The 23378-nt window shown below is 42.7% G+C and overlaps 1 protein-coding gene across 1 annotated transcript; it reads right to left on the minus strand.

Annotated features, from left to right (window-relative positions):
• Nucleotides 1-11296: 11296 nt before the first annotated feature.
• On the minus strand, nucleotides 11297-22678 carry LOC308239931 (uncharacterized protein). The gene is made up of 2 exons (XM_080652790.1): nucleotides 22235-22678; nucleotides 11297-18267 (listed from the first exon to the last, which is right to left on the minus strand). Exon 2 carries the CDS (start codon nucleotides 18098-18100, stop codon nucleotides 16925-16927), a length of 1176 nt encoding a protein of 391 aa, XP_080508916.1. The 5' UTR covers nucleotides 18101-18267; nucleotides 22235-22678; the 3' UTR covers nucleotides 11297-16924.
• Nucleotides 22679-23378: the final 700 nt, after the last annotated feature.

Here is a 23378-nt window from a genome sequence, read left to right on the forward strand (position 1 = left end):
TTTGAATTTATATTAGTTCACGCAAACACTCCATCCATGCTTTTGTTCCGGCCCTCCGGTCCAGATTAAGAACCCACTGTGGCCCTCGAGTCAAAAAGTTTGCCCACCCCTGGCTTAAAATGGGGCACACCAGTACTAAACAATGACTAATTGGCACACCACTGTGGAGTTAGATGGCTGTTGGACATAACTATTTCTTTTGGTCACTTTGCTCCCACAGCACCTGCTTCAACCAGAGGCAGTGCCTTGACCCTCCATGACCTCTTCGTCATGGCGTCTGCTGCCTGAGGCCTGGGCAGTCAGCTGGGTGTTGACCTTCCCAAGATGGCGGCAACTTGGAGAAAGGCATGTCAGGGGCAGGGTCCCATCAGCAGAGGCAGGGCAGGGAGGCACATGGGGAGAGCTTAAACATCTATAGGACTGGTTTTTGGTAGGAGTGTGTGGCTTTTAGCAGGGCAATCTGTGATTCTAATCGCACTCACACTGGCAGCTTCCCTCCTCCTCTCCTCTCCTCCGGTGCTGGTGGGCTGATAGCTGAGGGGAGCAGCAGCTGCTGGTGAGGCTGGATGCAGGCTCGTGAGGGTGGGGAGCCTGAGGCATGGGTCCCCTCTGGGGTGCTGGGCTGGCCTGTGCGAGGGGCCACTCACAGTTTGAAGGCCGGCCATGCCCCCGATCATGGCACGGGTCCCCTCTGGGGCACTGGGCCAGCCTGCGCAAGGCGCCACCCGCAGTTTGAAGGCAAGCCACGCCCCTGATCATGGCAGAGGTCCCCTCATAGTGACCATTCGTTTGGTCATTTTGGTCATGACAACTCTTAGCCTTTTATTATTATGACTAGAGGCCTGGTGCATGAAAATTCATGCACTGGAGGGGGGGGTCCCTCAGCCCGTCCTGCCCCCTCTCACAGTCCAGGAGCCCTCAGGGGCGGGATGCGACCGATGATCATGGGAAGGCGATGCCCCATCACACCTCTGCTGCTGCCACTGCCAGCAGCACAAGCCTCGGCCAACCCTGGTTACCTGAGTCTCATGCAGCCCTGGGTGGCTGGGCAGCCACCATCTGAGGCTTGCCTGTGCCTCAGAGCAGCCCTGGGCGGCTGTGGGGCTGAGGGGACTGGGGGACTCCAGAGGCAGATGTGCAGAGTGGCCGGGCCCACCTGGGGGCAGGCCCAGCCTTGCCACATGCCTGCCACCCCAGCAGGGCTGAGGGGACTGTGCACTGCCATCTTGTGGCTATGGGCACCACCATCTTTGAGGGCATGGCAGTCAATTAGCATATTCCCTCCTTATTGGCTGTGGGCACCACCATCTTTGAGGGCAGGGAAGTCAATTAGCATATCCCCTCCTTATTGGCGGTGGGCACCGCCATCTTTGAGGGCAGGGCAGTCAATGAGCACATTCCCTCCTTATTGGCTGTGGGCGCCACCATCTTTGCAATGGTGTGAGGGTCAATTAGCATATTCCCTTTTTATTAGATAGGATGATATATTTTTATTGATTTCAGAGAAGGGAAAGGGAGAGAGAAATGGAAACATCAATGATGATAGAGAATCATTGATTGGCTGCCTCCTGCATGACCCCACTGAGGATTGACCCTGCAACTCAGGCATGTGCCCTTGACCAGAACTGAACCTGGGACCTTTCAGTTCACAGGCCGATGCTCCATCCACTGAGTCAAGCTAGCTAGGGCTACTTCTAAGAGTTTTATAGGCTTGGTGCTTACACTCAGAACGATGATTCACTTTGAGGTTGTTGTTTTTTTAACATTTTTATTAGTTTTAGAGAGAAACATCGATTGGCTGCCTCCCGCACACCCCCTATCAGGGATCAAGCCCACAAACCAGGCATGTGCTCTAATTAGAAATCAAACTGGTGACCTCTTGGTGCATAGGATGACACTTAACCGAGTCACACCGGCCAGGGATCACTTTGAGTTTTTATATCATGAAAAGTAAGGGTCCAAATTCATTCTTTTGCATCTAGATATCCAGTTGACCTGGCACCATTTCTTTTTTTTTTTTTTTTAAATATATTTTATTGATTTTTCAGAGAGGAAAGGAGAGGGATAGATAGTGAGAAACATCGATGAGAGAGAAACATCGATCAGCTGCCTCCTGCACACCTCCTACTGGGGTTGTGCCCGCAACCAAGGTACGTGCCCTTGACCGGAATCGAACCCAGGACCTTTCAGTCCGCAGGCTGACGCTCTATCCACTGAGCCAAACCGGTTTCAGCGGCACCATTTCTTTAAAAATGATTCTTTCCCCATTGAATTGTCTTGGTATATTTGTCAAAAATGCATTGAACTGCCATGGCCAGGTGGGGGTGCTAAGTTGGTTGGAGGGTCAGCAATACACCAAAAAGGTTGCGGGTTAAATTCCTGGTCAGGCAGGGCACATACTTAGATTGCAGCTTCCATCCCTGGTCAGGGCACGTGCAGGAGGCACGTGATCAATGTTTCTCTCTCACATTAATGTTCCTCTCTCTCTCTAAAATCAATAAACATATTCTCAGGTGAAGATAAAAAATAATAAACGCATTGACCATAAATATGAAGGCTTAGTTCTAGACTCTCAATTATGTTTTCTTAAAATATATATTTATAGATTTTTTACAGAGAGGAAGGGTAAGGGATAGAGAGTTAGAAACATCGATGGGAGAGAAACATCGATCAGCTGCCTCCTGCACACCTCCTACTGGGGATGTGCCCGCAACCAAGGTACATGCCCTTGATAGGAATTGAACCTGGGACACTTCAGTCCGCAGGCCGAAGCTCTATCCACTGAGCCAAACCAGTTAAGGCTCTCAATTATGTTTTATTGATCTATATGTCTATCCTTATACTAGTGCAAGCACCACACTGTCTTGATTACTGTATCTTTGTAATGGATTTGGAAATTGAGAACTGTGAGGCCTGCTTTCTACTTCTTTTTCAAGATCATTTTAGAGATTCTGGGTTACTTTGGATGTCTATGAATTTTGGTATCAGCTTGTCAAGTTCTGAAAAAATATCAGCTGGAGTTTTGATACAGATTGCAATGAATGAGATCAATTTAGGAAGTATTGATAATTTAACAATATTAAGTCTTACAATCCATGAAGCATCATATGTTTACATTTATTTACATCTCCTTTAATTTCTTTAAACAATTTTTTTTCAGCATACAAATATTGCACTTCTTTGGTTAAATTTATTCTTAAGTGTTTTATTCTTTTTGATGCTTTGAAAAGAATCATTTTCTTAATTTTCAATTTCAGATAGTTCATTGCTAGTGTACAGAAATATAACTCATTTTGTATATTGATATTGTATTCTGCTACCTTTCTAAATACACTTATTAGTTCTAAAAGCTTTTTTTCAGTGTGGATACCTTAGGAATATTATCTACAAGATCATGACTATAAATAGAGATAGAATTACTTCTTCCTTCCAATCTGGATGCCTTTTATTTCTTTTTCTTGCTTAATTGTCTTAGACCCGTGGTCGGCAAACTGCAACTCGCGAGCCACATGCGGCTCTTTGGCCCCTTGAGTGTGGCTCTTCCACAAAATACCACGGCCTGGGTGAGTCTATTTTGAAGAAGTGGCGTTAGAAGAAGTTTAAGTTTAAAAAATTTGGATCTCAAAAGAAATTTCAATCGTTGTACTGTTGATATTTGGCTCTGTTGACTAATGAGTTTGCCGACCATTGCCCTAGACCTATAGTTCAATACTAAATAAAAGTATGGGGATTAGACATTCTCGTCTTGTTTCTGATTTTAAGGGAAAAACATTAAATCTTTAACCATGAAGTATGATGTAAGCTATAGTTACATTTGGGTATATCCTTACCAGGTTGAGGAAGTTCCCATTTTGTCAAATGCTTTTTCTGTGTCTAGTGATATGATCATGTGTTTTTCCTTTATTGTGTTAACTAGAGGCCCGGTGCACGAAATTCGTGCACGGGAGGGCGTGTCCCTCAGCCCAGCCTGCACCCTCTCCAATCTGGGACCCCTCGAGGGATGTCCTGGGATTGGGCCTAAATGGGCAGTTGGACATCCCTCTCACAATCCAGGACTGCTGGCTCCCAACTGCTCGCCTGCCTGCCTTCCTGATTGTCCCTAACTGCTTCTGCCTGCCAGCCTGATCACCCCCTAACCACTCCCCTGCCAGCCTGATTGATGCCTAACTGCTCCCCTACCAGCCTGTTTTCCCCTAACTACCCTCCCCTGCAGGCCTGGTCACCCCTAACTGCCCTCCCCTCCTGGCCTGATCACCCACAACTGCCCTCCCTTGCAGGCCTGGTCCCTCCCAGCTGCCCTCACTTGCTGGCCATCTTGTGGCGGCCATCTTGTGGCAGCCATCTTGTGTCCACATGGGGGCAGCCATCTTTGACCACATGGGGACAGCCATCTTGTGTGTTGGAGTGACGGTCAATTTGCATATTACTCTTTTATTAGATAGGATAGAGGCCTGGTGCACAGGTGGGGGCCAGCTGGTTTGCCCTGAAGGGTGTCCCAGATCAGGGTGGGGGTTCCCTTGGGGCGTGGGGTGGCCTGGGCGAGGGGCCTGTGGTGGTTTGCAGGCCAGTCACACCCCCCGGCGACCCAAGCGGAGGCCCTGGTATCTGGGATTTATTTATCTTCTATAATTGAAACTTCGTAGCCTTGAGCGGAGGCCAGGGTGGGCGGAAAGCTTGGCTTCCTCCATCGCCAGGGGCAACCCAAGCCTCCGGCTGGCTCCAGTTCAGTGGCTGCCGCCATTTTTGTTGGGATTTATTTATCTTCTATAATTGAAACTTTGTAGTCTTGAGCGGAGGCCAGGGCAGGCCAGGGCGGGTGGAAAGCTTGGCTTCCTCCATTGCCAGGGGCAACCTAAGCCTCCTGCTCTCTCCGGCTCTGTGGCCGCTGCCATATTTGTTGGGTTAATTTGCATACTTGCTCCTGATTGGCTGGTGGGCATGGCTTGTGGGCATAGTGGAGGTACGGTCAATTTGCATGTTTCTCTTTTATTAGATAGGATATAGCATTTTATGTTGATTGACTAATTTTCAGATGTCAAACCAAACTTACATTCCTGGAGTGAATTCCATTTGATAATGTTATCCTTTATATATGCTGTTGGATTATTTTTGTAGTATTCTGTAGAGGAATTTTGTGTTTATATCCATAAGGAATATTGTTCTGTAGTTTCTTTTGTAATTTTTTTTTGTTTTTATGTCAGGGTAATTCTCACATCAAAGAATATATTGAGACGTGTTCTCTCTTCTATTTTTGGAAGAATATTTAAGGTTTTAAAATATATATATTTTTAATTATTTCAGAGAGAAAGGAAAGAGAGATAAAACATCAATGATTAGAGATAATCATCATTTGGTTGCCTCCTGCATGCTACACACTGGGGACTGAGCCCACAACGCAGGCATATGCCCCAACTGGGAATTGAACCATGACCTCCTGATTCATAGGTTGATGCTCAACTACTGAGCCATGCCGGCTGGGCTGTTTGTTAATTTTTCTTTAAAATTTGGTATAATGAACCAGTGAAGTTGTCTGGGCCTGGGTTTTTCTTTTTGAGGTTTTTAGATTACTAATTCAATCTCTTTATAGAGGTCTATTCCAGTTTTAAATTTCTTCTTTAATCAGTTTCAGTACAGTATATCTTTTTAAAATATATTTTTATTGATTTAAGAGAGGAAGGGAGAGGGAGAGATAGAAACATCAATGATGAGAGAGAATCATTGATCAGCTGCCTCCTGCATGCCCCAGATTGGGGATCAAGCCCGCAACCTGGGCATGTGACTTGAGCAGGAATTGAACCATGACCTCCTGGTTCATAGGTCAACACTCAACCATTGAGCCATGCCATCCAGGCAAGTATATCTTTTTATTTTTATTTATTTATTTATTTATTTATTTATTTTTTATTAAGGTATTATATGTGTACATATCTTAAGGCCAAGAGACACATGAAAACATGCTCAAAGTCACTAATTATCCGAGAGATGCAAATCAAAACGACAATGCGATACCATCTCACACCTGTCAGAATGGCTATCATCAACAAATCAACAAACGACAAGTGTTGGCGAGGATGCGGAGAAAAAGTATATCTTTTTAGAAAATGTCCCTTTCTTCTAGATTACCTAATTTGTTAACATGTGGTTATTCATATTATTCCTTTATAATACTCTTTATTTCTTTAATGTCAGTAGTGATGTCCCCATTTTGTTCCTGATTTTAGTAATGAGTATTCTTGCTTTGTCTTAGTGAGAGTAGCTAACATTTGTCCATTTTGTTTTCCTATACTCTATTAAGTTTATTTCCGTTCTAATCTTCATTATTTCCTTCCTTCTGTTTGCTTTAGTTTAGTTTGTTCTACTTTTCCCAATAAATATGTCAAGCCATAAATTTAATCTCAAAATATTTAAAAGGATTTAAATAATACAAAATGTTTTACAATCAAAAGAGCATGCAATTAGAAATCAGTATCATGAGGATATCTGGGGATTTCACAAATATGTGGGAAATAAAAAATATACTCCTTAAAAACTATTGGGTTTAAAAAGAGAACAAAGGTAAATTACACATTAATTTGAGATGAAAGAAAATGAAAACACTACATACCAAAACTTATGAGATTCAATTAAAGCAGAGCTTAGAGAAAAAAATTATGGCTGTAAATAACTATATTTTAAAAAAGGGAAAAGATGTCAATAACCTAATCTTCCACATCATGAAACTATGAAAAGAATACAAATTTAACACAAAACAAGTAGAAGGATGCAGAAATTAGGAAATTAATGAGATAGAGAACATGAAAACAAAAGAGAAAAAAATCAATGAAACCAAATTTTGGTTTTTGAAAATAACATAAGTAACAAATAATTAACTACACTGACCAAGAAAAAGAGAAAAAAATGAGAGGATTCACATTATTAAAATCATGAATGAAATAAGGATTGTAAGACAATACTATAAAAAAGCGATTTTCAACTGGTGTGCAGCAAGAATTTTTAAAACACGCAATTCCTGACTATTTAGTTAGGGGCATTGACATCTATTCCCTTAGATTGTCAAATTTAAAAAATGACAACAGACAACACAATATCTCTATTGTGAATGAATCAAAATCATACCTATTTTTGTCATATTGGCAAAAAACGTATTTTTTTGTGTGATGCAGAATTTTAATTAGTTTATATGTGCCATGAGATGAAAAAGGTTGCAATTTGCTGTTATAAACAATTGTATGACAATTAGATAACCTAGAAGAAATAAACGTTCCTAGAAAGACACAAACTACCAAAACTGAGTCAAGAAGAAATATAAAGTCTGAAAAGACCTATAACAAGTAAATAGACTAAATTAGTTATTTTTTTTAAAAAACTTTCTGCCCAGCTAGTGTGGCTCAGTGGTTGAGCGTTGACCTATGAACCAGGAGGTCACAGTTCGATTCCTGGTCAGGGCACATACCTGGGTTATGGCCTTGATCCCCAGTGTGGGGTGTGCAGGAGGCAGCCGATCAGTGATTCTCTCTCATCATTGATGTTTCTATCACCCTCTCTCTCTCCCTCTCCCTTAAATCAATAAAAATCTTTTTAAAAACTTTCTGCAGAGAAAAGCCTAGAACCAGACAGCTGCACTGGTGAATTCTATTGTGATATCCTATATAATAAAAGGGTAATATGCAAATTGAGCCTAATGGTGGAACAACCGGTTGCTATGATGCACACTGACCACCAGGGGGCAGATGCTCAATGCAGGAGCTGCCCCCTAGTGCTCAGTGCACTTCCACAGGGGGAGCACTGCTCAGCCAGAAGCTGACTCATGGCTGGCCAGTGCAGCGGCAGTGGTTGGAACCTCTCCGGTCTCTATAGCAGCGCTAAGGATTTCTGACTAACGGGGAGCAGGCCTAAGCCAGCAGATGGACATCCCCCAAGGGCTCCCGGGTTGTCAGAGGGCTGTCTGACAGCCAGATTAGGCCCAATCCCCCGGGGAGCAGGCCTAAGCCGTCAGTCGGACATCCCCCGAGGGATCCCAGACTGCGAGAGGACACAGGCTGGGCTGAGGGACCCCCCCCCAAGTGCATGAATTTTCGTGCACTGGGCCTCTAGTTGTTTTTTATAAGAAATATATATTTGGTATTCATCCTGTCCCTGGTACAGAACTCCTAAAACCCTTGGAATTCCTAAGTGATAAGAACGATAAAGGTATTGTCTCGTTATACATAACAAGCCCTTTTCAACATCAGAGTTTATATTAATGAGGTGACCTTTGCAAATCTCCAAGTAACCTAAGGATGGAGATTGGTTGCCAGGGGGAAAACCATAATTAGAGAAGTGGATCTTTCAGTTCCTCCCTACTTCCCTCCTGCCACCCCACCTGAGGGGAGGGGAGAGGGGCTGGAGGTTGACCTAATCATTAATGGCCAATGATTTCATTAATCATGCCTATGTAATGAAGCCTTCATAAAAAAATCTCTGAACTGTGAGGTTGGTAAACACATGGAGATGCTAGAAGATTTACTCTTCCAGAGAAGGCATGGAAGCTCCATGCCCCTTCCCACATACCTTGCCCTATGCAACTATTCCATCTGGCTGTTCCTGAGTTATATCCTTTTATAATAAACTGATAATCTGGTAAATTAAATGGTTTCTTGAATTCTGTGAGCTGCTTTAGCAAATTAATCAAACCTGAGGAGGGGGTCATGGGAACCTCCAATCAGAAGCACAGGTAACCTGGACTTGCAATTGGCATCTGAAATGGGGGTGGAAGCGGTGTTGTAGGACTGAACACTCTATTTGTGGGATCTGATGCTATCTCCTGGGAGATAGTCAGAACTGAGTTAAAACAGGATACCCAGCTGGTATCACAGAATTGCTTGATGTGAGGAAAACCTGCACACATGGTGTCAGCAGTGAAGTACTGTGGTAGTAGAGTATTGAGAGCAGAGACACACAGGAGTGTGTTTTTCTTTCCATCTACCAATATTTAAAGAAGAATAAATACCAACACTTTACAAATTTCCCAAGTATTATTAAAAAACTAGAGGCCCGGTGTATGAAATTCATGTACAGGTGGGGTCCCGAGGTCTGGCCAGCGATCAGGGTTGATTGGGGCCAGGCCGATCAGGGCCGGGCCAGAGAGGAGGCGACAGTTGCTGGGCTGGGCGTGGAAGGAACATACACCAGACACCGACACTGCCATCGTTGGCACCCCACCACTGTGTGGTTCCCTGCCTCTCCCCCTCCCCCCCTCCCCTTGCCACCACCATGGTGGGCGGGTGGTGGGCTGATTGGGGCCTGCTGGCCACGGGGAGGAACAGGGCATGGGAGGTTGGCCGCTGGCCTCAAGGAGGGAACCAGCCCTTGGCCCCCTGGGAAAGGGGCCATGTCTGCTGCCACCAATCCCTGGTTCCTTGTCCCAGACCCGGGGCCAGGCGGAGGAACTGTGGGAGGTTGGCTGGATGGGGGAGGTTGGCTGTGGGAGTCCACTGACCACCAGGGGGCAGCTCCTGCATTGAGTGTCTGCCCCCTGGTGGTCAGTGCGCATCATAGCAACCAGTCGTTCCAGTTGCTTAGGCTTTTATATATATATACTAGAGGCCCGGTGCACGAAATTCGTGCACGGGACTGTGTGTTTCTCAGCCCAGCCTGCAACCTCTCCAATCTGGGACATCCCTCTCACAATCCAGGACTGCTGCCTGCCTTCCTGATTGCCCCTAACTGCTTCTGCCTGCCAGCCTGATCACCCTCTAACCACTCCCCTGCCAGCCTGATTGATGCCTAACTGCTCCCCTGCCAGCCTGTTTTCCCCTAACTGCCCTCCCCTGCAGGCCTGATCACCACTAACTGCCCTCTTCTGCAGGCCTTGTCCCCCCCAACTGCTCTCCCCTGCAGGCCTGAGTCCCCCCCAACTGCCCTCCCCTGCAGGCATGGTCACCCCTAACTGCCCTCCCATGCAGGCCTGGTCCCCCCCAACTGCTCTCCTCTGCAGGCCTGGGTCCCTCCCAACTGCCTTTACCTGCAGGCCTGGTTGCCCCCAACTTCCCTCCTCTGCCGGCTTGGTCACCCCTAACTGCCCTCCCCTGCAGGCTTGATCGCCCCCAACTGCCCTCCCTTGCAGGCCTGGTCGCTCCCAACTGCCCTCCCCTGCTGGCCTGATCGCCCACAACTGCCCTCCCTTGCAGGCCTGGTCCCTCCCAACTGCCCTCCCCTGCTGGCCATCTTGTGGTGGCCATCTTGTGTCCACATGGGGGCAGGATCTTTGACCACATGGGGGCAGCCATCTTGTGTGTTGGAGTGATGGTCAATCTGCATATTACTCTTTTATTAGATAGGATAGAGGCCTGGTGCACTGGTGGGGGCCAGCTGGTTTGCCCTGAAGGGTGTCCCGGATCAGGGTGGGGGTTCCCTTGGGGTGTGGGGTGGCCTGGGCGAGGGACCTGTGGTGGTTTGCAGGCTGGCCATGCCCCCTGGTGACCCAAGCAGAGGCCCTGGTATCTGGGGTTTATTTATCTTCTACAATTGAAACTTCGTAGCCTGGAGCGGAGCCAAGCCTTCTGCTTGCTCTGTGGCGGCAGCCATTTCTGTTGGGTTTATGTATCTTCTATCATTGAAACTTTGTAGCCTTAAGCGGAGGCCTGGGCCCGCCAGGGTCTGCGGAAAGCTTGGCTTCCTCCATCACCGGGGGCAACCCTAGCCTCCTGCTCTTTCCAGCTCCGTGGCTGCCGCCATTTCTGTTTGGGTTTATGTATCTTCTATCATTGAAGCTTTGTAGCCTTGAGTGGAGGCCTAGGCCGGCAAGGGCAGGTGGAAAGCTTGGCTTCCTCCATCGCCGGGGAAACCCAAGCCTCCCTCCTGCTCTCTATGGCCGTAGCCATCTTGGTTGTGTTTATTTGCATATTCGCTCCTGATTGGCTGGTGGGTGTGGCTGGTGGGCATGGCTGGTGGGTGTAGCAGAGTGATGGTTAATTTGCAATTACTCTTTTATTAGATAGGAGATATATATATATATATATATATATATATATATATATATACTGAAGCATATTAAATTTTCAAAGAGTTTTTAAAAAAATCTTTATTGTTCACAGGTAAAAAAAAAACTTCATTGTTGAAAGTATTACATATGTCCCCCTTTTTTACCCACTGACCCCTTCTAGCCCATTCCCGCCCCCCACCACAGGTCTTCACCACACTATTATCTGTGTCCATGGGTTATGCATATATGCATACAAGTTCTTTGATTAGTCTCTTACCACCCACCCACCCATCCCTGCCCCTCTGGGATTAGACAGACAGGCTTGTTCCATGCTTCTATGTCTGGATCTATTTTGTTCATCAGTTTATTTTGTTCATTAGATTACACATATGAGATCATGTGATACTTGTATTTCTCTGACTGGCTTATTTTGCTAGCATAATACTCTCCAGGTCCCTCTATGCTATATGAAAGGGTAAGAGATCCTTCTTTTTTACTGCTGCATACTTTCCATGGTGTAAATGTACCACAGCTTTTTTATCAACTCATCTATTGATGGACATTCAGGCTGTTTCCAGATCTTTGCTATTGTAAATTGTGATCTATCTTTGAGAATGACCCATGTGCACTTGAGAAGAATGTGTATTCTGCAACTTTGGGGTGAAATGTTGTGTAAATGTCAATTAAATCCATCTTATCCAGTGTATCATTTAGTCATTGTTTCCTTATTGATTTTGTCTGGAAGATCTACCCAGTGAAGTCAGTGGGGTGTTAAAGTCCTCTACAATGACTGTATTATTGTCAATCTCTCCCTTAAAGTCCTCCAGAAGTTTTTTTAGGTGCTCCTATATTGTGTGCACATGTTTACCAGGATTATATTGTCTTGTTGGATCAATCCCTTTAGTATTATGTATTGACCATTACTGTCTCTTGTGATGGTCTTCATTTTGAAGTCTATTTTGTCAGATATGAGTATTGGTACCCCAGCTTTTTTGTTTGTTTCCAGTTGCATGGAAATTTTTTTCCCATCCCTTCACTTTCATCCTGTGTGAGTCTTTTCTTCTCAGGTGGGTCTCTTGTAGAAAGCATATATTTGGGTCATGTTTTCTTACCTATTCACATACCCCATGTCTTTAAAAAAAAAAAGTTTTAGCCCTAGCTGGGCTAAAAAAAATAAAAATATATGAAAATAAAAATATTTATTGATTTCAGAGAGGAAGGGAGAGGGAGAGATAGAAACATCCATGGTGAGAGAGAAATATTAATGGGCTGCCACCTGCACATGCCACACTGGGGGTTGAGCCAGTAACCCGAGCATATGCCCTCATTGGGAATCAAACTGTGACCTCCCAGTTCATTGGTCGATGCTCAACTACTGAGCCATACCAGCCAGGGAACCCTATGTATTTTGATTGGAGCATTTAATCCATTTGTATTTAAGATTATTGGTACATACTATTTATTGCCATTTTAATTATTTATGCCTCTCTCTCTCTCTCTTTCTCTCTTATTATTATTACAGCAGTCCCTTTAGCATTTCTTGCAATGCTGGTTTGGTGGTGATAAACTCCTTTAGCCTTTTTTTTTTTTTTTTTGGTCTGGGAAGCTCATTTCCTTATCTATTTTGAATGATAGCCTTGCTGGATATAGTAGCCATGGTTTCATTCATTACCTTAAATATTTCATGCCATCCCCTTCTGGCCTGTAGAGTTTCTGATGAAAAATTGCTGACAGCCTTATTGGAGCTCCTCTGTAGGTAACAAATTCCTTTTCTCTTGCTGCCTTTAATATTTTGTCTTTAACTTTTGGCTTTTTAATTATGCTGTGTCTGGGCATGGGCCTATTTGGGTTCTTCTTGCTTTGGACTCTCTGTGCCTCCTGAACTTGTGTCTTTTTCCTTCACCATGTTAAGGAAGTTTTCTGCCATTATTTCTTGAAAAATTCTATCCCTTTCTCCCTTTCTGCCTCTTCTAGCTCACCTACTATTTGAATATTGTTATGTTTCATGCTGTCCCAACAGCTCCCTTAAGCTATACTCCTGTTTTTTAAAATTGTTTTTTCTTTTTGGTTCTCTGATTGATTTCTTTCTATCCTGTCTTCTAAACTCACTGATCCGATCTTCGGTTTCCCATAATCTGCTGTATATTCCTTCCAATGTGTTCTTTATTAGTACTACTAGAGGCCCGGTGCACGAAATTCGTGTACTGGGGGTGGGGGGGTGTCCCTCAGCCCAACCTGCACCCTCTCTGATCTGGGACCCATCAAGGGATGTCTGATTGCATGTTTAGGCCCGATCCCACAGGGATCACACAGTGGCCCGGTGCATGAAATTCATGCACATTAAAAGGGAATTAGAGGAAATATGTTAATATTGCTATTTGCCCTTTCTCTATAATAGAAGTATGAGAGATGAAAGGAAATGAGTAAAATGTATATGAAAATAATATATGAATTTATTAATAAACAAAAACAAAATGATATAAGAACAACAAAGACATATAAAAATAACAAAAACGTCATATGAAAACAGCAAAAATATGATATAAAAACAACAAAAACATGATATAAAAACAACATTGATGCAAACAATGACTGATAAACTGATTAAACTTATTCTAATATCTCCCTGTATACCACATTAAGAGTGAAAACACTTTCAGAGTGCTTGACTAATTTCCCTTGGGATGAAGTATTTACAACTTTAACTTTGTCACATGCTCTTCAAACTCGAGAGAAAGTAACATATAACTGACCATGTGCGAAAATGGGTTCAGGTAGGAATATTCCTACTCTGTCTAGAGTTTGTCCTTGTGATTTATTAATAGTCATATCAAATGCTGGCATCACGGGGAACTGTCGTCGAATTAATTTAAATGGGAGGCCAGTGTCAGATGGGGACAAATCAATTCTTGGAATCAGAACAACCTCTCCCTCTGCAGATCCTGTTAATACTTCAGCTTTGATTATATTAGGTCGCAATCTTTTGATAATAAATCTGGTACCATTACAAAGACCCCATTTACTATTAAGATTTCTTAATAGCATGATGATTGCACCTACTTTCAGTTTTAATTTATGACACAGCATTCCCGAAGGAGTAATACTATTAAGAAATTCAATGGGAAAATTTTCCTTTTCAGCATCATCTGTTGAGTCAATGGAATCATCACTCAAATAGGTGTGAAAATCTCCATGGAATATATCTAAAATTTCTTCATTTAATTTCTGAACATGCTCATTTTTTGGACAAAGAATTGCACGTTTAGATATATTTTTAATATTATCTATAGGTATACTATTTCCAAAGGTGGCTTCAATAATAGATCCGTTACTGCCGAAACCGGTTTGGCTCAGTGGATAGAGCGTCGGCCTGCGGACTGAAGGGTCCTGGGTTCGATTCCGGTCAAGGGCATGTACCTTGGTTGTGGGCGCATCCTCAGTGGGAGGTGTGCAGGAGGCAGCTGATCGATGTTTCTCTCTCATCGATGTTTCTGGCTCTCTATCCCTCTCCCTTCCTCTCTGTGAAATATCAATAAAATATATTTAAAAAAAATAATAATAGATCCGTTACAAATCATTTCCTGGGGGATTTCAATAATATCCATTCCTAAATGGAAACTGCTATCAAGTTTGCCATCTCCAAGTTTTACTAACCATTCGCTATAAGCAGGCTCCTCTGATCTCATATTTGTTTTAAGAGACAACTTTCTGAAACATCCCCAAACATCACAGTACTTTAAACTCGTTTGTACTATGGCCGATCACATAGCATGTGGCACAACACTGAGACATTGTCGAAAATCCCCTCCGAGAAGGAGAACTTTGCCACCAAATGCAACATTCAAATTCATAATTTCTCTTAGTAATCTGTCTATGGTGTTTATAGCATGACTGGATGCCATGGTGCATTCATCAATAATAAGAAGTTGGGCCTTTTTAATGGTTTTAGCAACTTCACTCTTTATATCGAGTCTAGAAATTGAAGCCTCATTTAATGGAATTGGTAATTTATATTGGGAATGAAAGGTTCTTCCACCAAGAAGTAAATTTGCAGCAATTCCTGTAGATGCTGTGGGTAAAACAGTACCACCACGACCTCTAATATAATGTATTAAAACTTTATACAGATATGTTTTTCCACTACCACCTGGACCATCCAAGAAAAAGCATTTGGGGTGTACAGTTTGATCTTCGATGGCTGAAGTTATAGTCTGAAAGGCTGCCAACTGTTCATCATTCAGAGAATTTATCAAAACCTCTAACTGTTGTCGCTCATACGATTCATCACATGTATTTGCATTCATTAATAAAGGATAGTCCGGAAGTTTGAAATGTGAACATTTCATTCCATGCAATGTGAATACCTCCTGAATTTCGTTAAGGGCATGCATTTTACAGTTCACACAGGCACCTTCTCTTTGGTGTAATTTCCAACAGAAATCTTCAATAAAATGAGATTTATTCTCATCCCATAATTTGTCTGCAGCAGAAGGACATCCAAACACACATATGTATGCAAAAAGTTGCCGTAGTTGTTTGGGCATATTAAGGATGATTGCATCGTCAATCGTATCTTTCCAGATAGTGTCATCAAGTAATAATCCTCGGTGTTTAGCAGCTTCATGAAACGTATCATAAGTTACACCTTCTACAGTTCGCAGATCCTCAAAACTTATCGCACCTTTTACATGCAGAAGCAAAAGTCTAAGGTAATATCGTTCTGGTTCTCTAAAGCTGACAGTGAACAGTCTACCTAATACTTTATTCCCACCCTTTTGGCGTTTTGCCCACAAAGAATTATTAAACACATAATGCTGTGGAATCTCCCAATAATAATAATTACGTGCGTTAGAATCTTCTCTATTCAATAAGAACCAAGCCATCAAAGTTGAGTTATGTCTTTTAGCCCTATCTAAAACTTCAGCAAAATCATCAGCATGAAAATACAAATTTTGTTCATTTGGCAAATTAATAGCTAATCTTGTGATTGCATGAGATTGGTCATGCATTCACATTGCAAAAAGTCTCCAAACAGCCTCAGGAGCGCTCACATACCTGGAGTCAATGAAGTCTTGTACTTCGTCATGATTGATAATATTTTTTTTCAGAAATTTGAATATTTGCACAATCGTGCCCTTTATAGATGTATTTAAATATTTCACACTTTTAATTGATGCACAGACTTCAACATTTATATGACAGTTATATTTAAGGCACAAATATGGGTTATAAGGGACAATCCAAGTGTTATCGACAATTTTATTTCCAATAGACATGGTGCTACCAGATCTTCGTTTGTATTTGGGATATCCATCAATATTTCCAATGGTCGCATTTTGAAATTCTTTTGGATATCCCTTTGAACATTTTCCACTTTCCATACATGGACTGTTTGGATTTTTTATTCCACATGGTCCATGTACCATATTTGATTTTACAATTTGAAAAAGTCGAGGATACTGGTCTTCATCCAGAATTTCTGCCTTAACTATACGGTCAATGTCATCTTCCGTTCGTAATTTGGACTCACTATCTAATATCAATAATATGTGAGCATGAGGCAGTCCATGTTTCTGAAATTCAATGACATGAATTTTAGCTATTACTTTGCCAAATAAATGGAATTTACATACATCATTTAAAAGAGCACTCAGCTTAATATTAAAAACTCTGGCTACCAAGTCAGGTCTGTTTTCAACTTTTTGCCAGTGTTGTAAATTGTTTGTAATATCTGCCCATTTTGAGGTGCATGTCATGGTTATGAATAAATCGGGCTTGCCATACTTTGTTACAATTGCCATAGCATCCTGATATCGCTGCTGCATATTTCTGGGACTACCCTCAAAAGATGATGGAATTATTATCATTTTACCAATCGGCACATTGTCATTTTCAGATCTAGATGTGAGATAATCCATCAAACCACTATATTTTTCAACTCTCAACTTAGATTGGTTTGCTTTAATGAAATTTATCCGATTGGCCTCCATTTTTGAATATGAATCCACAATAAACTGTTGAGTTAACTTTCCTGCATTTAAAATAGGATTGAACGTGTCCCTCACAGAGATGAAATCCATAATACTGCATTTGTGTGACTCGTGTCCTTACATTTTGTCTAGTATTATTCTTGAGTACACTGTTGTCTCTGAGTCTTAATGCGATATCTGTCCCCCAGCCTTTTTCACCATGTGGAAAAAGAATAGGATACGTCATTGCATCTAATGTAGGAAACAGGATACTGATTTGTTTCATTTTAGTGGCATTTGGATTATTGGGATCTGGTTTACAGTGAATGACCAAGTCCCTTTCAAAAGGAGGTTCTCCATCTTCATTTCTGAATATGACAGCAACTTCAGTTACATGGGGAGAATTATATCTCCCTGGGTCACTGTTACAATCGTATTTAATTGCCATAGTTACTTCTGTGGAAGCAATACCTTTTGCTGCTGCTTCAGATTGGGTTTCCTTTTCTACCTCATGTAACATCTTGTACGATTTTGTTAATTCATTTATTTCATGCATGAGGTTGTTGATGTTGATCATGAGTCTTTCTGAGCAGCCCTGGTTTTCTGGCATTGCTAATCTTTTACTTGTCGCTTCGGCTGTATCCAAAATATAGAGTTGAGCAAACTTGCGAGAAACACCATCTGAAGGATGTAAAGTTCCAGTATGGTGATAAACTTGTCCGAGTATTCTAAAACAGTATGGCCCATATCCTGATGGCGATGCAATATTTGCACCCATGGAAGCAAAAGCAAAAGAACTATTTATGGAACGAATATTTTTCATGAAATTTTTACTGTCAGAATCTTCGTTTGTCATTAATCTTTTTAAATATGCTGGGTATTCTGGAAAATGTGTATCATTTGGACAGACTTTACCTTTGCTACAACATTGAGTAAATTTTCCATCAGATGGTTTTTCATCGGAGAAATTTAGTGATAGGCAAAATTCACATCTAACAGTCATTCCACCACAACTATGTTGGAGAATTGCATCCTCATGTACTCCATTTTCGCTGAGAAGGCAGTTCCTACCAGTGTTGGTAGTACTTGTTGATGACTGTTCTTTGGACATAGTCTGTCGACACTGCCGCCTTCTTTCAACTTCAGAGGCACGTTGATCTTTAGACATTTTCTGTCAATGACGCTGGCTTCTTTCAGCTTCAGAGCGACGTTTTCCCAATAGCTGTTATTCAGATACATTCTGTCGCAGGTGCCGCCTTCTTTCAAGATCAGAAGCACATTGGTCTTCAGACATTTTCTGTGGATAATGCCGGCTTCTTTCAGCCGCAGAGCTACCTGTATCAATAGTAGATGCTTAGACATAGTCCCACCTCCCTGCTGTCAGGTGAATGAGAGTCCTGGTGTCAGGTGGCAGGGAGCTGTCTGACCAACGGCCAATTCTCTAGGGGTGGGCCTTCCTCCCCCTGCTGTCAGATGGCTGTCAGGCCACTGAGAGCTGTCTGACCAATGGCTGATTCTGGCTGATTCTGTGGGGGTGGGACTTCCTCCTCCCTGCTGTCAGAGTCTGGGCCAGCACTAACTGGGACACAGCATCAAGTCCCTCTGCGCCAGAACACCCACTTGTGTATCCCCTGGACTCAACATCCAGCCTCATGGAGATGCTGACAGGCCCAGACATGCCAGAGGCTGGGGAGCAGTGAGGCTGGATCTGCCACTGGAGTAGGCGGATCCCGCCTGTCCACTTCGTCCCCACGACCCCTGGCCGGGCACATAGGCCCAAACACTCCAGCCTCGCTGCTCAGCCCCAGACATTCCAGAGGCTGCAGAGGAGCCAGGCTTGATCCCCTACCTGAGTGGGTGCATCCCACGTGACCCCTGGCTGGACACCCCAGGGGTCTCCCAGCCGCACACCCTGTGCTGCCTCCGCTGGTGGTGGGGATCGGTGTGTGGGGGTGAGAGTGCCTCCCAGGCGCACACCCGTGCTGCCTCCGCTGGTGGTGGGGATCGGTGTGTGGGGGTGAGAGTGCCTCCCAGGCGCACCCCTTGCTGCCTCCAATGGCGGTTGGGATCGGTGTGTGGGGGGTGTGGGGGTGCGAGTGCCTTCCAGCCAGACTGTGGGCCTCCGGCAGGGCTGAGAGCACTGGGCGCCACCATTTTGTAGCGGAGTGATGGCTAATTTGCATATTACTCTTTTATTAGATAGTATGTCATCCTTCATTTCCAATTGGTCATTTTTCATAGTTTTTACATCTTTTCTCATGCTGTTGAGCATCCTTGTAATCATCATTCTGAACTCTATATCTGGATACATTTCTTAAAATATATATATTGATTTCAGAGAGGAAGGGAGAGGGAGAGATAGAAACATCAATGATGAAAGAGGATCATTGATCAGCTGCCCCCTGCACGTCCCCTACTGGGAATCAAGCCCACAACCCAGGCATGTGCCCTTGACCGGAATCAAACCCAGAACCCTTCAGTCCACAGGCCGATGCTCTATCCACTGTGCCAAACCAGCTAGAGCTATCTGACACTTTTCTTATTTCCATTTCATTTATCTCTTCTGGAGAATTCTCTTGTTCTTTCATTTGGGGCTTGTTCTTTTTTTGTGTCTCCATTTTGGCTGCCTGTTTGGGTTTGTGTCCATGTTTTAGGTAGATCTGCTACGACTTCCAGTCTCTCATATGGGACAATTTATGATGGCTAAAAAGAAAAGGGTGGAAAAGAAAAAGTTTTGGCGAGGGTGATGAGAAACAAGCACTCTAACATTGCTGATGGGAATGTAAAATGCCTTGGAAAATAGACTGGCAGTGCTTCAAGATGTTAAACACAGATTTATGGTATGACCAAGCAATTCCATTCCTTGGTATATACCCAAGAGAAAGGAAAATACATGGCCACACAAAACTTAAACACAAATGTTCATAGCAGCATTGTTTATAATAGCCAAGGAAAAAAACCCAAATATTCATCAACTGAGGTATAGATAATATGTGATATGTATCATAAAATATACTTGGCAATTAAAAGGAAGAAGTACTGAAACATGTTATAATATGAATGAACCTTTAAAACAATATACTAAGTGAAAGAAGTCACAAAAGACTATGTTTTATTATTCAATTTGCAAGAAATTTCCATATTAGTAAATGTATAGAGACAGAAAGTAGACTAGGGGTTGCCTGGGGCTGGCAAAAGGGTAGGGATAGGAAATTATTGAAAATGGATACCAGATTTCTTTTGGGGGTAATAAAAATGTTCTAAAATTAGATTGTGTGATGGCTGCCCAACCCAGTGAATGTACTAAAAACCACTGCTTTGTACTCTTTTAAAAAAAATGTTTTTATTGATTTCAGAGAGAGGAAAGGAGAGGGAGAGATAGAAACATCAATGATAAGAAACAATCATCAATCGGGTATCTCCTTCAGGCATCCCAACTAGGGATTGAGCCCTCAACCTGGCCATGTGCCCTGACTGGGAAATGAACCATGACCTCCTGGTTCATAGGTCGATGCTGAACCACTGAGCCACATTGGCTGGCTTATTTGTACTCTTTATGTGGGTGAATTATATGGCATATAAATTATACCTCAATAACACTGTTAAAGAGAAAAAATTATACAATAAATAATAACAATGTGTTGTGGGATTATAACACATGTACAAGTAAAATATAAAACAATAAAGAATGAGAGGGGGAATACACAGTAGTAAAGTTCTTCCATCATCCACAAAGTCACATAATATTATTTAAAGGTATACTGTGATAATATAAAATAAATATTGTAAACTCCAGAGCCATGGCTTGGATATTTTACCTAGGGAGAGAAGCAGACTATAAAACAGAGAGCTCTAAATCTTCCCAAAGGAAATGACTTCATTTGTACAGTGTGGAGATCAAGCCTAAAGTTGCTCTTGAAAACACTGGAGGTATGTGGTATAATAAAAATATATATTTGGTCTTTGTCTCTCGTTCCTGGCACAGAGCTCCTAAAACCATTAGGGTTTCCTAAATGATAGAAGTGTCTTTTTTATTCACAACAAGTCCCTTTTGATCACATCTGAGTTTATTATTAACAAGATGATACATGGTGGGACCCCCCCCAATATCAGGATGGGGGCTGGTCACCATAAAGATCAAATAAATGATTAGAGGGTTAGAACTTTCAGTCTCACCCCACCCTGACCCCCGACCTCTATAGAGATAAGAGGGGCTGGAGATTGAGTTCAATCAACAATGACTAATGATTTAATCAATATGCATGTGATGAAACCCTGTACCACTCTCTTCTCCCAATGCCTTGCCCTGAGCCTCTCTCTTCCATTTAGCTGTCCCTGAGTAGCATCCTTTAAAATAAACTGGTATTAGTAACTAAAGCACTTTGAGTTCTCTGAGTTGTTCCAGTAAACTATCAAAATTAAAGAGGGGAGCCCAGCTGACGAGGCTCAGTGGTTGAGCATCAACCTATGAACCAGAAGGTCATGGTTCCATTCCTGGTCAGGGCACATGCCCAGGTTCTGGATTCGATCCCCAGTGGAAGACGTGCAGGAGGCAGCTAATCAATGATTCTCATCAATGATGTTTCTATCTCTCTCTCCCTTCCTCTCTGAAATCAATAAAAATGTATTTTAAAAAAAATTGAAGAGGGGATCATGAGAACTCCCCAAATTTGTAGCTGGCTGGGTAAACATATGAGTACCCTGGGTACTGCATTTGTGGCTCGTGGGGGCATTTTTGTAGGATTCAGCCCTTAACCTGTTGGATCTGCATTAATTTGATGAATTAGTATCAGCACTGAATTGAGCCCTGGCCAGGTAGCTCAGTTTGTTTGAGCATCCTCCTGAGAGACCATGGTTGTGGATTTGATCCACAGTCAGGGCACATGCAAGAATCAACCAATGAACCCATGAATAAGTGGAACAACAAAAATCTCTCTCTCTCTCTCTCTCTCTCTCTCTCTCTCTCTCTCTCTCTCTCGGCAATAAATAGAAATGTAAAACAGAAATAATTGAATCAAGTTGTAGGACACCCAGTTGCTGGAGAATTAGAGAACTGGTTGGTGTTGAAGAACACAACACTTTTGGTGTTATAAAGTAGTGTCAGATAATGCCACACATGGTGCGGCATTATCTTTTTTAGAGGATAGTGGTAGATTCATTAGAGATATAAATTCTAGGTCAGCTATTTACCTGAGAAAACCTGGGAAAGAGAGAAAACTAGGAGAAGACCCAAGAGAAGAACTAATCTCAGTCACTAGAACAATTTATGCCTCAGGGCATTGTTAAAAATAATAGTGCTTACCCAGCAGGTGTGGCTCAGTTGAACATCAAGAGGTCCCGGCTGAATTCCTGTTCAGGGCACATGCCAGGGTGGTGGGCTTAATCCCCAGTAGGGGGCGTGCAGGAGGCAGCTAATCAGTGATTCTCTCTTATCAATGTTTCTATCTTTCTCCCTCTCCTTTCCTCTATAAAAAAAATCAATAGAAACATATTTAATAAATAAATAAACAAATAAATTATATTAAAAAATAATAGAGCAATCAGCAGACAATTAGTGGCATTTAAAAGCTCTTTGTGGCCCTGGCCAGTTTTGCTCAGTGGTTAAAGCATCAGCCCGAGGACCAAAGGGTCACAGGTTTGATTCCTGGTCAAGGGCACATACCTTGTGGTTTGAACCCTGGCCCTGGTTGGGGTGCATGTGGGAGGGAACCAATTGCTGTGTCTCTCACATTGATGTTTCTCTTTCTCTCTCTCTCTCTCCCCATTCTCCCTTCCTTCCACTCTCTAAAAATCAATGGAAATATATCCTCAGGTGAGGATTAACAAATAAATAAATAAATAAATAAATAAATAAATAAATAAATAAGCAAATAAATAAATAGCTGTGTGTGTTCAGGGAAATAGTCAAAGAGAGCCCTAACAAAACCACCTGATTGTGAGCATACCTAATGCTGTGCCCACTGAGGAGCAAAATAAGGTGTCATACTGTATGGGCACAGATATTATTTGTTTAGAGACTAGTTGGATTATATAAAATAATCTAAATTAACTAAAACAAGCATGTCAGCCCTAGCCAGTTTGTCTCAGTGGATAGAGCACCGGCCTGCAGACTGAAGGGACCGGGGTTTGATCCCAGTCAAGGGCACATGCTCATGTTGTGGGCTCGGTCCCCAGTAGGCGGTGTGCAGGAGGCAGCCAATCAGTGATTCTCTCTCCTTAATGATGTTTCTCTCTCTCTCTTCCTCTCCTTTCCTCTCTGAAATCAATAAAAATATATTTTAAAAAATAAAAAATAAAACAAGCATGTCAAACTCAAAGGCTAACACGGGCCAAATAAACAAGGTTTAAATTTATGTGGGCCACAAAAAAACAAAAGTTTCATTTTCCATAGAAACGTAGGTTTATTTTGATAGAGATATGCTGAATACAAAGGGCTGAAATAAATG

Source organism: Plecotus auritus (assembly GCF_963455305.1).
Source record: "Plecotus auritus genome assembly, chromosome: X".
Lineage (NCBI taxonomy): Eukaryota > Metazoa > Chordata > Mammalia > Chiroptera > Vespertilionidae > Plecotus > Plecotus auritus.

Bases quoted from the DNA above. Each gene is read 5' to 3' on its own strand.
- LOC308239931 (XM_080652790.1), bottom strand. From the start codon at position 18,100: ATGTCTAAAGATCAACGTGCCTCTGAAGTTGAAAGAAGGCGGCAGTGT.